A 17149-nucleotide genomic window follows, 5' to 3' on the forward strand; every position below is an offset into this window, starting at 1 on the left:
AATATCTAAGAAAATAATAATATTGATGATAATAGGTAGGGACGTAGTAACTAGTGATATGCTAAAATATCTAAACGTAATTTCTGACAATATCTTGTTGATAACTAATAAGTAGATGTGCAATATGTGAGTTGATCAATTTCTAAATTTAGCCCATGGATAGAATACTGTTTATGAGTGTTATGACCACAATAAAACATATTGTATACTTTAATAATATAAATATTTGTTACTCGTGATAAAAAGTTACTCCTTGAGTTTTTTTATATATACTTTTATGACTTAATCAAGAAAAAGTGTTTGCTAAATTAAGTAGAAAAAATGTTATATTTGAATATTAATAGATGTTGTTAAATAACATATCGTATTTTTAGTATTAATTACAAATTCAACTATATAATCTTAAATCTCTACAGAAAAATATTAGAAATAAAAATCAGTTTTGACTAAAATTTGAAAAATGTTATTTATTTGTTTAATTTTAAAGATTATTTATTATAAAAAAAAGATTGTAGTGTTTTGATGCATAAACAAAATGTGAACTATAAAAAAAAATACAAAAAAAAATATTATACAAGGTGCGAAAAATGTTATAATGCTATCAGGAAATCTGAATTGTAAGGCATCCCTCCACTTATCATGAGCCATTTCGACCACTGTACCCAGTAAGTAGTTAGTTATATAAATAGACTATTAACTTATTAGTATTTTTTGGATTTTTATGCCCCGCTTTTTATAATTTTATATTTTTATTGACTTAAAGCGAGACTTAAAGTAAATATTAGTAATACACTAACACGAATATTACAGACTGATTAAGTATTTAATATATTTGTATTAGGTGTGTATATAAATATATAATATTATAATATTATAATATTATATAAATAATAAATATAATATATAATATACCTAATACCTATTCCAGATTCCACAATATATTTGTTATTACTTATTATAGGTAGATGCATTATTATCTAACCGCTAACAGAGATAAGAGCGTTCTGCGTTAAATTATGGAACTGCAGTAATGTAGTCTATAACATTGAGTAAATAATATAGGTCTACAACCACAATGAACTTATGATAAGAGTTAGTATAATATGTAGGTCATAGCCCGTAGGCAATAGGTATAGTAAGTATATAGACATATAGTCAATAATATTGTACCTATCGCAACCAGAAATATTTCAAGGGGGTCCATATACTTGTTAGAACATAGACATTTTAATTAAAGAAAAAAATCTGGTACCTATAATCCATACTCCATAACAAAGTATTCATGAAATATAAAACAATGTTTAATAATAATATTTTAGAATTAAATATTAATGTAGCAGAAAATACATGTATACATATATAGTTATATATTAATATTTTTGCTGTATGTATCTAATTACAAAAAAAAAGTAAAATAATTCATAATATAAAATCTTAACGACGTTTTGAATTAGGTAACACCTGTATTTATATAATTTCTTCAGATAATATACTGATCTTAAAATTAATATTTAGAGAAAAAGCTAGTCCATTGAGTCTGGTGTTGAGTTTCTTAAATAATTGTTTGCCCATTTCAGATTGAAAAATTATCTCTCAGCTGCTTCAAATGATTAATGACGTAATTATAATATTTGTAATAATTAAAAACATTTGGAAATAAATCAGGATTACATAGATTAATTATTCCAATAATACTTTTTTGTGCTATTATTGTCGTCCAAATAGCGAATCCATAAAATCTGATTTTTTCGATAAAAATTTTGACATCAGTAGGACAAATTTCAACGAGTTATTTTAATTTTTCTTCAATAAATGTTGAACTACTGCTTAAAAATTGAAATCCATTTATAATATTTTCATGATTAATAAAGTGGTCATTCATTAGTTGGATATCTAAATGAATCGAGGAGAGGAATAAATTGAGTTATTTTAAAGTATTCTTCGCTCTTTAGGATCATTTGCTTAAATAGTTCAAAATTATTTTAACCGTTACGAAACGTTTTTCATAATATTACTATTCGTTTTTGAATTCGTCAATTTACAATATCTAATATCCAATATCGAAAAAACAATTTTCAAACGCTTATAAAAAATTAATTCAACTTTCCGGTATATTTGTTGTTTTTTTAAAGTAGGAAAACTTATGAGAAATCTTGTTTTAATTTTTCAATCCTTAGCTATAAAAATTGAACACTATAAATTTTTAAGTAGAAAATAATTTAAATTTTTGTTATTTTGATGAATTTCGTTAAAATACTAACTTCAGGGTCATAAAAATAATTGTGGATTTAAACGTTCAACTTTTTTTTTAATTTCCACTAACCACTTGAAGAACTTTTTATTAAAGTATTTTGACAATAAAATTTACTTTCAACATTAATTATAGAAATTGAAATTTTTGTATGCCAGTAAATAGTTTAAAAAGGGTCAACATCTTTTGAACATTGTTTGATGCATAGAAACATGCTAATATAAACATTCAGTGAAATTTCATGGATCTACGTTTAGTTTTTTTCGAGTTACACCTAAAAACAAAATTGTCGAAATTATAATATGGAAAGCATGAACTTTTAGTTTTTAGTTTTTGATAGAAATTAGAGTAATAACACAATATAACAAAATATTATATATATATATTATATAATGCGGAATTACGGTTGGTACACCGTATTGTAGCGGTTATCAATTATCACGGACGTACATACCACGGATATGGTATACGGATGCGGATATGGTACTAGTATCCGTGGTACATACGTATGTCCGTGTCAATTATCAAGTTTTTTATTTATACTAGTTGTTTATCAGCTATTCTGTGTTACCAATGGGCAATGATCATAGGGCATAGATACGCCATACGCGTTTTCCTAAATTACATTTTTGAATTTTCTTTTGTAAATTGCGCTATTTTTATAATTACTTTTCTACATAATATTTTCGTTTTTGAACATTTTGTCGACTCATTATTGCACTATGATGTATAATAATATGCTGATTATTGTTTATTTATTCTAATACAATTTCTGTTTTTCCTAGTTAAAGTCTTGCAACTTTTGACTTGTAATTATTTAAAATGTCACCAAGGGCAGCTAAAAGCAAAACTCGCCAAACACCTAATCCATTGTTTGAAAAATGGATTTCTGAATGGTTAAAAGAAGCTACTGAAAAAGGTCTGGAAGTCCGTCATGGTTATCAACGGGTAAGTTGTACCTATAGTAGTTTACGGAAATCCACACCTATATTTATATAATGATTTCTTTAAATGTTAAATACATGTTATATATATATATGTATTCATAATATATGAGTTGAGCCCAAACTATTGGGGACTGTTCAACTGTAAAAATAAACTATATTTATTTTATATTAATACAATTTACAAATATTATTCCACCTATTAGTTTTTTAAATTAAAAGAAATTATGTAGCTGATATATTATTTGCCATACCATTACACAATATATATTGTACCTATATGTACTAATAATTATTTTGACAATATTTAATGACTTACATATTATTATGATTTATAGGCATTGAGTTCATTGCGAAAATGTCCATTGCCATTTAAAAGCGGAAAAGAATGTTTAATTCTAAAATTTTTTGGTCCAAAATTATGTGCCAGATTAGACAAGCAGCTTGAACAACATAATAAAATATCCTCAGGTTCAGGTAACTAAATATATATATTATATTATTACATTATTTTGTTAACATAATGTACCTATATTAATATTCACAGATTTAAATGATAAATTGCAGATGAAGGTATTATGGCTGACATTTCTAAAAATACAAAACTTGTCAATGTCTTACAACCCTCAACAAGTAATCAAAGTCAGAATTCAATGATATCTCTGACTCACGATGATTTGCCTGTAAGTATAAAATAAAAAAGTGTTTGGTAGAGACTACATAATCCCACCCTTAATGTAAACACTAACTTTTTAAAGCACTGTTTAACCCTGTCACTGCTAAGTTTTTTTTCCTAGATTACTCATATCTGCTGAATTATAATTGATTTTTTTTTTTTTTGAATGTTCATAAGTTATTAATTTAGTTAAAATGAACAATATGTTGAAGTCAAAAAAAAAAAAATTAAAAAAAATTGACTTGAATAATTATAAGTTATTATAAGTTATTATCTGCATATTTCGGTGTAATCACTAATGTGATACCTGCATATTTCGTTTTATAGATAAGGAATGTAATAGTACGTCCGTAGCAGGGAACGGTATGTTTGCGTGTGACGTAATAGTACGTCTGTAGCAGTGATAGGGTTAATTATAAATATTATACAAATATAGTAAAGTACTATAATCAATTTTTGTGTTGAGATTTATAATTTTTTTTACATTGACGGATGGATACATTTTTAATAGATCAAAAAATTAAACATTGCTTATGCTTTAACTGAATCTTTTTGAAATAGAAAAGCAATCCTGCCATTACAGAGAAGGAAAAGATTGTTTTGTGGCCAAATGAATTTACTGTTATGTTGCTCATTGATACAGGCGAATCAAGTAGTTTACGGTATGTGCCTTGTGTATATTTTAGAAACAATATTATGTTTCATTTATTGGTACTTTTTTTATAATAGAAAAACCAACGTGGACAAAGTAATTTCAGAATTGTCATCTTTAAATGTGACTTTTGAAATGAGACGATTGAGTGTCGGAGATTTTGCCTGGATTTGTCGTGACAGAAGTGGAAAAGAACTCATGCTACCCTATATACTAGAACGAAAACGATTAGATGATCTATCAGGTAGCATTCAAGATGGCCGTTTTCACGAACAGAAAGTAAATGCATTTTTGAAACAATAATATTTTAAATTAAGTTTGTTAATCTTAATTTTTATAGTTTAGATTAAAACAATGTGGACTTGAAAACAAAATCTATCTAGTTGAGAATGAAAAAAAATATCATGGATTACCAATATCTCATTTACAACAAGCATTGGCAAACACGGAGGTCATAGATGGATTTACAATTGTAAGAACTGAAAATCATTTGGAATCTATGAAATATATTGCCAACTTTTCTAATATACTTACAAATATGTTCAAGGTAAAACTGTCTTAATCTTCTATATAATTCAATGTATATTTGAAATCTATAGACATTTTTTTTAAATATTCACAGGACAAAACGCTTACAACTCATATTGATGAAGTAGATTCGGGTTATGGAAACTCCTCAAATGTAGTAAAACTCATATCTTTTAAAACTTTTTCCTCAGGTTCTGCAAAAAACAAGGTATGTTAATATTGTATAAAATAGTTTTTATTTTTATTTGTCTATAATATAATATCAATTCATTTTATAGAACATGACTGTACGAGATATGCTGATTCGGCAATTGCTTCAGATCCGAGGATTGTCTGTTCATAAAGCATTTGCAATTGTTGAGCAATACCCTAGTCCAAAATTACTTGTTAACGCATTTAGAAGATCAGATAATCCATTATTATTGGCAAATATATCCTATGGTATACCAATCAAAACTGTTGGGCCAGCCATCAGCAAGACATTATTTCAAATATACTCTGCAAAATAATGATAACCGTGTGTAAATTAATTTATAAATATAAAGCTAAATAATGATAATATTAGGTATTGTGAAAATGAATTATAGTAGTAAAAATAAATATGTGTTACGTTTATATTTAAAATATAGTATTATATTTATATTTTTGATGATGCTGTTTAATTGGTGTTTTCTTGAGTTTCATTGAGATGTGTACACGTAATATTTTGTATCTTCACCCCTCCTTGTCTCTCTCACACTGTATATTATTATATTTATATATGATATATATAAATATATATATTTACACCAAGTGTTTGATATGGAATGTCGCCAAACAGTGTGAAATATCTTCCCACACCGTAATAATAAATTCTATTTTTACGTCGTCCAGTTCGCCACTGCCATTCGTTCTGATTTTCTGCGTTTTTAACGAATTTTCTTTCCAGCTGTAGTCTAGCAAAATGTAATAAACACAAATATATTTACCTTTTTAGCTGTTATTATTGTTTTTTTCGCACGATTAAATCGTGATTTATTATCACCATCGTCCATCGGTCATCGGTGTATTGCACTTGCTACCTATATTATATTGTACAGTTCAGATTTTTGAATGTCCGGCGGCAACAATCAGAGATTTCGTCCGCCGTGGGTGAAAGATGGACTCGACCCAGTGCCGAAGGCTACTGTACCGTGGAGGACTAAAGATAAGACTGCAGCTGCTGCTTCCACCGTCACCGATGACCAACCACCGATCGCGGTATATAATTTTAAATTTAAATGCATATTTTTGCGATGCGTTTCATTTGATTGGTGCACTCTAAAAAAAAATTCGCGTCCTCCGCACTCTTGCGTCTCACGAATCGTCAAATGTTTTGCAAAGACACAATCATTTATGATTGTTTATTATTTTAATATAAATATATTTACTTAGTCCGTCTTATGTCGACAGGTCGCCTCCGACGAAGCAAAACATTTTAAATTGAGAAAAGTTGGACCGTCAGATGGCAGGAAAGTGACCGAAATAAAAATCGTGCCCAAAGTAAGAATACAATAATATATTATAACATATTTAATTACCTACTTACAATACCCCATTGCAATGTACTTGCAATGTAGCTCAGTAGCTAGGGTTGGTAGGCAGTAACTGTTGTCAAGTTATTGTAGTGAAGTCTAACGATTCTGAATTTCGATTTCGACAACAATGGATTTCGCTATTTCGGCATTGGCACCGTAATATATTACATATTTATATAGTACGTTATGGAAAGGTGATCCGATGAATTGCCGCACTTAATGCATAACGCATTTAAAATGCACTTAAAAAAAATAAAGTCACGAGGACTTTATTTATATATAACTTAACGGGCAGGCCCACGTGAAAAAACACTATAATTAATATTGATAGGGTATACCCCGAAACAGCTTATACCTACGTACGAATGAAGGTAGGAAACCGATTATAATACATATACAAAAATTAAAGAAAAAAGTATGCATTAATAGGAAAAGTTGTAATGAATGTTTAAAAAAAAAATAGACTACAAAATATCGTCAATTATTTTTCGTAATAATGATAGATAGCCTTTGCCATGCTTTAGTAAAGTTGTTCAGGATTTTCAATTAGTTTTCAAAATTAAAATCCGTTAAACCGAAATTCAAGAGTTATATCTAGCTTTTGGCCTGTTTTACGTGATTATAGTTGTACCGACTGCAGCCCCTTTAAAGTTAGTTTTTAAAACTTAAAACAGGAACCATAATATAGGTAAACTGGTAACTGCATACATTATGAGTATATTTCTAAATGCATTTTAGTTGGCGGAGTTATTAAAAAAAAAACAATTCAAATCGGAAAGGATTTGTAACCTTTGCTAACAGAGTAGATAGTAGGTAGACTACACCTAATGTCACACCAAATTTTACACACTGTTTTACAATAAATCTGCAGCAGTGTCAATAATCAATAATATTTATAATTCATATATCATAATATTACCATTGATGTACCATTGTAGTTTGTGCCTATAACTGCGTTAACTATTTACGTTTAACAACGTTTACAACGCATGCATATTAAAATGGGTTATCTAGTGAAATCGTTTTAATAGACTTGCAGCGTATAGCTAATTTTGTGTAGACATATAATACAATAATTGAGGAATATACTAAATTATTTCTTTTTTGGTTTTAAAATATTATTTTTAGGGCCGTTCTTACAATATCCGGTAAAGTGTCGATTAACGCTAACCGACTGATAACAGATTTTTTTACCGGTAGAATTCGGCCGGTTAAGTGTCGGTTAACTTTAACCAGACATTGTAAGAACGGCCCAAGGAGTTTTAGTTTTCAAAGACGAATCGGCGGGATGCAATTCCTGTAGATGTTTCAGTTGCATTGAATAATTGTATGGTCTTGACAATTTGACGAATATAACATTTTAATTATTTAAAAGGTAATAGGTAGATAGATTAACACACTTCTCTAACAGATAAGTAATTGTAGTTATGAGATAATAATTACAACCAAAACTATTTTTCTATCCGTTGTTTGTCTCACGAATTGTACATATTATATACCTATGTTTATCAAATATTAATTTTAAATCGGTATGACATTGCTTTGGGGGAGTCTTGAGGTTACCTAGTAAAAATCTTGTAGGCATATGGCACATCTTTTAAAAAGTTTTAGTATAATATAAGATATACGTACCTACTACATTACTACTAATTGGTAGGTAGACTGCAGATTTACACTGATGCTTGACCACGAGCGAATAACAATAATCAATCGTGATAATATAATTATATTTAACAAGTATGCACTTTTGTTTTCACATGTTAAGATCGATTACCAAGGCCCATTGCAGATCAACAGCAGAGTCGTGCCGGTGGCCGTCTCGCAAGTTCCGGAAAAGGCGAAAAAAAAGACATCTGTGACTACCACCATGGCATCGCCGTCGTCAAAACCACCGCCTACCAAGGTGGTCCAGATTCCTGTGACTTCAGCACCAGCACCACCTTCACCGCCGACCAAGGTGGTCCACGTTCCAGTGACTTCAGCACCGGTTCCAGCACCACCTCCACCGCCCCCGAAGCCACCGTCTGCACCAGCACCACCACCACCGCCTCCGCCGCCTGTAATGCCATCCCGGGCACCAGGGCCACCACCACCGCCACCACCTCCGTCGTCAGCAACCGCGAGTTCCAACAGCAGTTTACCACCCATATGTAAGGAATAATCACGACATTGTCGATGTTTAACGCTTCGTAGGCCCTTTAATCTATATACTTTACGTCTATATACATACTAATGGTACCTACTTATAGATTTTTAGTACCCAGGTGTGTACAGAATATAGATAGGTCTTTTTCATTTTTGAATTTACAATGATAATATCAAGACGTAAAAATTGTAAATTTAATAATTCAAAGAGGTAAATAATCCAACAGAAATTAATATAAGGTATGTGAGGTAACTTACCCTATTCGCGGTCGTCTCACACGTGTTTGTTTTATTATTACATAATATAATACATATACAAGACGAAATTAGGTAAAACTGATAGTACATGTATTTAAATACAAGACTAAAAATTTAGGGAAATGGTAAGTTCTTGCTCGAAAGTAACAGCTTAAAATTAACATACGTTAATTTCAAAAAATGAGATGTGCAAGCTTCTACACTCTGGAAAAATAATCGTCTACTAAATAATCACAAAATTGTCTACACCGATCGAATAAGAATAAAATAATATGGGTTATAAGTCATAGGTGTGTGGTTATAATTGTGTTTGTGCTAAAGTGGATTGATAAGGTGTAGACCCTCAACATACTTATTACTTAATATTATAGTTACCTATATATTAGTTAATTGAAGGTGGGTATATGATATACCTTGTATCAATCTTTAGTTGATTGAAACAATTACAGCCACCAGATCGCGTTAAAAAGGTGATCAAAATTATTTATCTTTTGACATGTTTATGTCTTATGGCTGGGGGTCGTTCTATAATTTTGTGCGATACGGAGAGCTTTACCGTGACTTCATCGTGTTGAGGGCGGGAGCCTAAAATATTATTGTATTTTTCTGACCGATTCATTGATTACGCGTTATTGTTGTCATGACAACCAAACAATAACAAAGATGAAATTAATTTTCTGAAGTTCTTAGGTTGTCCCATAGAGTAATTATTACTAAATAATATTACTCAATGGGTTGCCCCTAGCAACCAATGATTATTATAATTAGGTAACCATAGCAACCTCATTATACTCTGTTAGATTCTGAGCATATAGCGATGAATGTATTAAATGTACAAGACATATGTCTTTATATATGTATATTGTATATATAATACATGTACCGATTCTGCATTCTACATGCAGTGTGAATACTCCTTGGTTTTATACAGAATTTTAGCCAAATTCAATAAATTATGATTATCACTGTAGGTGATATTATATTGCTCTACCTATTTGTTAAAATAATAAAAAAATTATAATTTATTGACTATAAAAATCGAATAAATGTCCATTTTTATGAACTACCTTGGAGTTACAATTTGCTTTTTGATCAGCTTAATTACGGTGGTGAAGATGTGTTGTAAAAAATACTTTTAAAATACATCCATCATATTTAAGATCAAATATAAATACTTGGCATGTATTTAAAGTACTTTTGGCAAGTACTCTATTAATTTCACTTATTTAATTGTACATTAGGTAGTAAAATTATATCTTAATAATTAGTTGCTTCCCTTCACAGTGACAAAAAACGCTACAAAAAAATTACATGCTCTCTAAAAAACCTTCTTCGCACTACAGAAACAATATAGAAACATACCAACAATAAATACACTCCCTCACCAATCCAAACTTCTCTATTTGGAAAGCTACTAAAATAATTTCATACCTAACCTAACCTATTAGCTCTCATCTAGAAAACAATTTCACTTCTCACTCCGATAAAAATAACATCGACCGCACTTCCTACATTGGACAATCCCTAACTAATTGTCTTCCGATGTCCTTACCAACAAAACATACCTCCTCCATCGAAATTCAATTCTTCATACAAAAATTACCAAACAAAAAATCACCAGGTGACCTTATAACTTATCAAATTATAAAACACTTGTCTAAAAAAACCTTTATACTTTAACCTTATTTTTTACCTCTATTCTTCTTCTCTTCCACATTCCCACTTATGGAAACATTATAATTTGAATTCCAAAACCTGACAAACCATCAGACTTACCCTCTTCTTATCGTCCAAACAGTCTCTTTCCATCTTTTTCAAAAATTCTAGAAAAAATATTACTGATGTGAATCAATCCTATACTATCAAGCCATAACATAACTCCTAACACTCAAATCGGATTTTAGAACAAACATTCGTTTCCAACAAGTCGACAGAATAATCGATGTTATATCTCAATCACTTGAAAATAAGCTCTACTTCACATGTGTTTTCTTCGACGTCGTCCAGGCGTTTGACCGCGTCTGGCACGAAGGTCTCTTCCACACAATTTGGTTTCTTCTGGCCTCCTTATTTCTAAATGTCAAATCAATCTTATCAAATTGATCCTTTGTTGTTCGTTGTGAGAACGAACTCTCTCAAATGCACTTCCCTAATGCAGGAGTTCCTCAAGGTAGTATTTTAGCTCCAACACTTTTCAACATATTTACATCTGATATTCCACACTCCAAAAACACCACTCTTTCTACCTCCGCTGATGATACCGCCATTATTTTTTTTTTTACAAATTTCGACCTAACCAGAGCTTCTGATGCACTCCAAACACGCTTTAATGAACTCCAAAACATAACATGTATAAGTGTATAAATTTAATGAAACGCATGTATATTTAGTTATAGATAAAATCCATATGAACTGTAATCATCGGTTAATCGTAGAATTTTTTGGCCAACGCTAATTTAGAGGAAGTGAAAGAATGTTTTACAGATAATGTGATTATTTAGTAGACAATAAATTATGTATTAAACTATCAATAATAATCCACCAAAAATGTTGGTGCTGGAATATTCTGACAGAATACTGACAACAAACGAATGTGAAAGTTTTATTCGGATTTTAATTCAAATTTGTATCACCAAAATCCACATATTTTTAAAGTTATTGAAATTCTCAAACTTTTTCAAGTAAATACATACATCAAAATAAGATGAATTGTAATAAAAAAACATTAATATGCAAATAAAATACGTTGAAAAATAAAATTTTAAAAATGTTTGACTATATTAAAACGGTACCTATTATAATATATTTACAACAAAATTAATCAATACAATATTATGTTAAATATTTGGTTTTCCAAAATAAACCATAGACAATTAATTATGATATTCTTAAAACATTTTTTAGAATGTTTGTATTAGTTTGACAACATTTTAAAATATAAAATACAATAATTATTGAATTATTCAATATTTAAGTTAACCTAACATCTATATAGAAAATAGGAACTTACATATGACATTTTCCAATAAACCAGTGAGTAGAAATTAAAATACTTATTTTTAACCAGCTATTTCTCGTGTAGGAACTTGTTAGTACATTTGTCACAAGTTATTGTCACAAAATTAATTATCATTTTGTGAGAAGGCTACGCTCTACTTCACCACAAGCTATTAGCTTAAAGGAGTAGATGTATTTTATTGTATTTATTAATATATATGTTGTAACTGTATTTTAAATAAATACATCGATACAAATAAAAATAAAAAAAAGGTGGGGGCAAGTGGATGTCACTTTGCTGTACAGAAGGTTACAAGTGGATCACTGTAATGGATGGTGTTAAATTAGAATTAAATCGTATATAATATCATTGTATACGATAAAAGCGATTCTGAGCGAAGACGGTCAATTAGCTTATGATATATAACTAGGTAATTATATATTTTGATGATATTATTGTGAATAAAGTAGTTAATTTATTTATTTACCTGGAATCTTGTTTTAAATTTTCAATCATTGGCTATAAAAGTTGAACATTTTATACATTTTTAACTACAAAATAATTTGTAAATTTTAGTTTGATAAATTCTGTTGAAATTCGAATTTTAAAGTTTAAATGCTTATAAAAAAACTGTGTGTATTTTTGATATTTTTCAACTGTCATTGTAACAATATATCAGGAGCCTTGCATTAAATTTTCACGCTTTTTTACCCAACAAATAAAATACTCATCGTGTATCGAAAATGATAAGATAAACATTCAGTGAAAAATTCATGTATCTATGATAATTTGTTTTAGAGTTACATCAAAAACCATAATCAATTTTGCATAAAAATTCCTGTTTTTCTTAATTTTTTTTCGTTTTTCTCAGCGCTTTTGAAAACTACTAGGAATTTTTGACTCCCAAAGCACCAACAAGATTCACTTTCCTATCAGAAAAGATACTGTGGAAGAACATTATAGCATTTTTACTATCCTAAAAGGTGATGACAGACACAAATAAAAAAAAACACACATCATTGTAAAACCAATACATTCAACGTGTGCAGTTACTTCAAAATATGAAATGTTATCATTTGTTTTCTTATCCAAAATATTTAATATGCATTACAAGTTACAAGTAACAATTAAATATTTTGATTATTTACATTGTGTGGAAAATTAAATGTACTAATACTTTTATATAATATAATAATTTCGAAATTTTTTATTAGTTTTGGTACGGTGAATGATACTATATTATATTGGAATAAGATCTAGGTCGTACATAAAGGTTTCATATTATAAACATCTCTAAATAATAATTGGCCTTTATCCAAACAAGTCATAAAAATGTAAATCTTATAAATTAGTACGAAAGGAAGTACTTTTTGAAACTATGTATTATTAACTAAGTTCTCAAATGAATTATTTATTTATAGTATACCTAATTAAATTTTTTTGTGAATACTATTTGGTTTCAGTGATTATATTCTCTATTGCAGAATACATTAGTTTTAACTATAATACATATACTCATAGGCACAAATTGCGTTTGGAATTTGGGGGGGGGGGCTAAAGCCTTACTTTGATAATATTAATAAGCTTAAAACAAAATGTAGGAAATGTTTGGGGGGCTTAGCCGCTAAAGCCCCCTCCCCCTATTTGCGCCTATGCATATACTTATTACTTATATATAAGCTTACATATTGATATTAAAATGTAAAAGCTATTATATAGAATTAAATATATAATTTGCATGAGAAAGTCCAACTTTGTTCAATGAGCTTATAAAAATTATTTTGTAATTACCAAACACATTTTGCTTAAAGACCTGTTGTGTACCATGATGATTATGGCAAAAAATATTATTTTTTAAAAACAAAATGGCAAAATATTTCACCGGTCTATATCACTGTATAGTGATGTACACACTGAAGGTCGAAAATGTTAATATACAGTTATATACTTAATACTTATATAGGTACCTGTAAGCGCGAGTGTATAACGTAATGTCGAACGATGACTATAATGTAACGTAAATATAGTGTTGGAAATGGTCCAATCGAAAAGTTTAATTAGAATTTCGTTAGTATATAAATCCGATAAGAATGATTAACTAATAAACCGTTGTTTGCTACCTGTATATTATTATATTAGTCACTTCGGTTTCGGTCACGCGTGTGCGTTTTATTTGACGACAGCTATTATTGTTAGCGTGCCATATAAATATAACAAGTAGACTTCTTACCTGTAGGGTAGTTTTGGAATAATTATTGTGTATTATAGTGATCGAATAATTTCATTTGTCAGCTAACAAACCACCCACGCCGGAAAAAATGAAGAAGTTGGAATCGTTGCGGAGTCGACCGAGGAGGCGTCCGGACTGGTCGGATATGATGAAAGAAGTTGAAAGCGGAAGGAAGCTGAAACACGTCGAGTGCAACGATCGAAGTGCTCCGATCATACCCAGTAACAAGTCCAAGGGTCAGGTAAGCGTTTAATCGGAAATGTTTTGTTGTTTAGAAATTTCACGTTTGTGGTCTGTAATCGAATAGGTTGTCGTTTTCTCAAAACCGTACATACTTATATACTGATGTTATAAACTGTTAGGTTCAGTTTTAAACTTGAACTAGAAATCAAAAATATTTGAACCAACAAAATAAATGCTTAATTCGATTTTAATAAAGTTTTAATTCTATTATTTTATACAAATTACAATATTATCATCATATGCATTAACGCATATTGCCTGTAGGTACATATTATGATTATTCAGTATAACCTATTTAATATAACATGCGTGTAAGCCACATTAAACACGGGTATTATTATTTTCAACCAAATATTACCGTTCGTTATTTTATATTAGGAAATAATTAATTTGATTTTCAAATAATATTAAAGTCAATTATTATGAAATATATTTGAACCTTTTGAATTTTGTAAAACTTCTGTTCAGATTCTACATGAAATTTAAAGTTCAGTTCGGTTTGGTCTCAAAACGCATGTGGTTCGTAACATCGCTATAAATCACTATTGTTAAAATTTAATATTGACATTTGACAGTATATACAGTATACACGTATGTGGTATGTATTCAAGACGTAGACTTGGCGAATAATGCTATTTGTGCGCGATAATCGCATTGTGACTGTTTCAACAGTTTTTGTACGAATCCGAAACGAAAGCAGAAGAAACTGATCACCACCAACTGCTGAAAGACATCCAGCACGGTGTTAAACTCCGTAAAGTAAAGACGAACGACAAGAGCAAACCGTATATAGAAGGTATAATAATGTATATAATATTATAATTTATAAAACAATATTATATAATATATGTACGGTGATAGAGGGCCGCGATAACCTCATGCGCGATGATTTTTTTATATGGGAATAATAATATATTAGTGTATAATGCGTATATACTATATAGTGGCGTAACTTATAGGTCTCATAGGGATAGGGCAGGAAGTATTATAAATCCCGGGAAACTTGTCGAAATTTACAATATTTTACACATCGACATTAAAAAAAACCTACCCTGATTTTGATTAAAAAAAAAACTGAAATCCAATTACATAAATACAAAAAATAATATCGAAAAACATACAGAAGGTACCTATTATTGACCGTCGGACAATACAAATTATAGGGAGATAAAAAAAAGTAATAATCATATTGGAAATATTTTTTTTTTATATATATATAATAAACTAATGAATAATTTATTTATACGACATCATGAGTATGTGCTTACCTTTAGATTTTGATATCACGTCTGCAGTGATCATTATTAGTGTTGAACATTTTAGACTTAATATTTTGATCAAACATTTTTCAAATAACATTTACTATCTAATGCCAGTAATTTATTATATGCCTATTATTTATCTTTTTTAAATAAAAGATTTTAATAGATTTTCAAAATAAAAATATAAGTAATAATATAATATAAATATATATAAGCATAAAATATCGTAATCTATAAATACAACCGAGTGAATAAGTAAAGCAATTCATTTTTTATTAAAATGTTTAATAAAGTAAACGCTTTAAACTAAACGCATATAATATTGATTAATAATAAGTAAAATATATCTAGTATCATTGTATATATTTTGAATTAGGTCTTAGGAAGTTTAGAAGGCAAGAAACGATTGATGAAAAAATACAAAAGTCCGTGTCGATGGCTGACGTTGTGGCCGCCGCTGCAGAGCCTGATGAACTCGATGACATTGATAAAGTCTGCACATTATTACATAGTCTAAGATTTTTGTCATTTACTTAATTTACATACCGGACCGATTATCGTTTTAGGTGCGAGACGACTTGCAGTCAGCCAAACAAATGCTCGCATTGGAATTGCGAAGCAAAGAGGCATTGGAACGAGAAAATAAACGACTTTTGGCCAGAGTTACAAATCTACAAGAAGAACTCAAAGACAAACCACAAGGTACCTCTGGACCGATGAGATCAGACACGGACCAACAGGTGCATAATTAATTAATCCATTTAACATTTTTACGTATGACACTCATTGTTTTAATACCTATAGCTATAGGTATTAAAGTTTTTAAAATTATTTTTTTTTGCATAATTTAAAGTCGCTTTAAAACAATATTTTTCTTATTTTACTATTTTTATCGTTTTAATATTTTATTGACGACATGAATTTTTTAATTCCTTATTCCAAAGCAGAATATTTTTCGGAGTACTTCTATATATTAAAATCGAATTTTGGACGAGTAGTTTATGAGGTATAATAGTATTTAAAGTTAAAATGAGTGGATTGTAGTGGTTTCGAGGGTACTCCATTCAACTACATTTTAAATAGGCACTTTAAACTAATAATCTACTTGTCTGAAATTTGATTTTAGATTCTGAGTGGAACGATGAATGTATTGATTTTACAATGATGTGTGTTTTTTTTTTTTTGTGTCTGTGTACACGATAAGTAGTCGAAATAATGCTTCGATTTTCAACTTCAGTATCTTGTTCGATTGGAAAGTGAATATCGTTGGTGCATTGGGGTGGTCAAAATTCCCAGTAATTTTCAAAAGCGCCAAGAAAAACCAAAGAAAATTAGAAAACCGGAATTTTACGCAAATCGATTTTCACAAATGATTTGGTTTAGTGAACTTTAAAAAATGACGTAGA

General features: G+C 29.4%; 2 protein-coding genes and 1 long non-coding RNA gene across 3 annotated transcripts; 2 read left to right on the forward strand and 1 right to left on the reverse strand.

The window, feature by feature from the left end:
* The first annotated feature begins 2769 nt into the window (after positions 1 to 2769).
* On the forward strand, positions 2770 to 5637 carry LOC100169124 (crossover junction endonuclease MUS81). The gene is made up of 8 exons (XM_001946850.5): positions 2770 to 3199; positions 3534 to 3672; positions 3763 to 3878; positions 4433 to 4533; positions 4601 to 4802; positions 4864 to 5070; positions 5146 to 5259; positions 5330 to 5637. Exons 1-8 carry the CDS (start codon positions 3074 to 3076, stop codon positions 5558 to 5560), a joined length of 1236 nt encoding a protein of 411 aa, XP_001946885.2. The 5' UTR covers positions 2770 to 3073; the 3' UTR covers positions 5561 to 5637.
* Positions 3571 to 6137, reverse strand: LOC103308690. Its single transcript, XR_003839750.1, has 4 exons — positions 6020 to 6137; positions 5058 to 5549; positions 3741 to 3876; positions 3571 to 3676 (listed from the first exon to the last, which is right to left on the reverse strand). It is a non-coding gene; the product is annotated as an uncharacterized LOC103308690 (long non-coding RNA).
* LOC100167078 (formin-like protein 14) lies at positions 5955 to 16483 on the forward strand (the record flags this gene model as incomplete). Its single annotated transcript, XM_001946907.5, is given in 7 exon segments — positions 5955 to 6290; positions 6483 to 6572; positions 8373 to 8757; positions 14301 to 14479; positions 15154 to 15277; positions 16120 to 16235; positions 16310 to 16483. Coding segments are annotated over 7 exon segments (1215 nt in total), but the record flags the coding sequence as incomplete, so codon positions are not given.
* Between the last annotated feature and the right edge of the window lie 666 nt (positions 16484 to 17149).

Source organism: Acyrthosiphon pisum, chromosome A3 (genome assembly GCF_005508785.2).
Source record: "Acyrthosiphon pisum isolate AL4f chromosome A3, pea_aphid_22Mar2018_4r6ur, whole genome shotgun sequence".
Lineage (NCBI taxonomy): Eukaryota > Metazoa > Arthropoda > Insecta > Hemiptera > Aphididae > Acyrthosiphon > Acyrthosiphon pisum.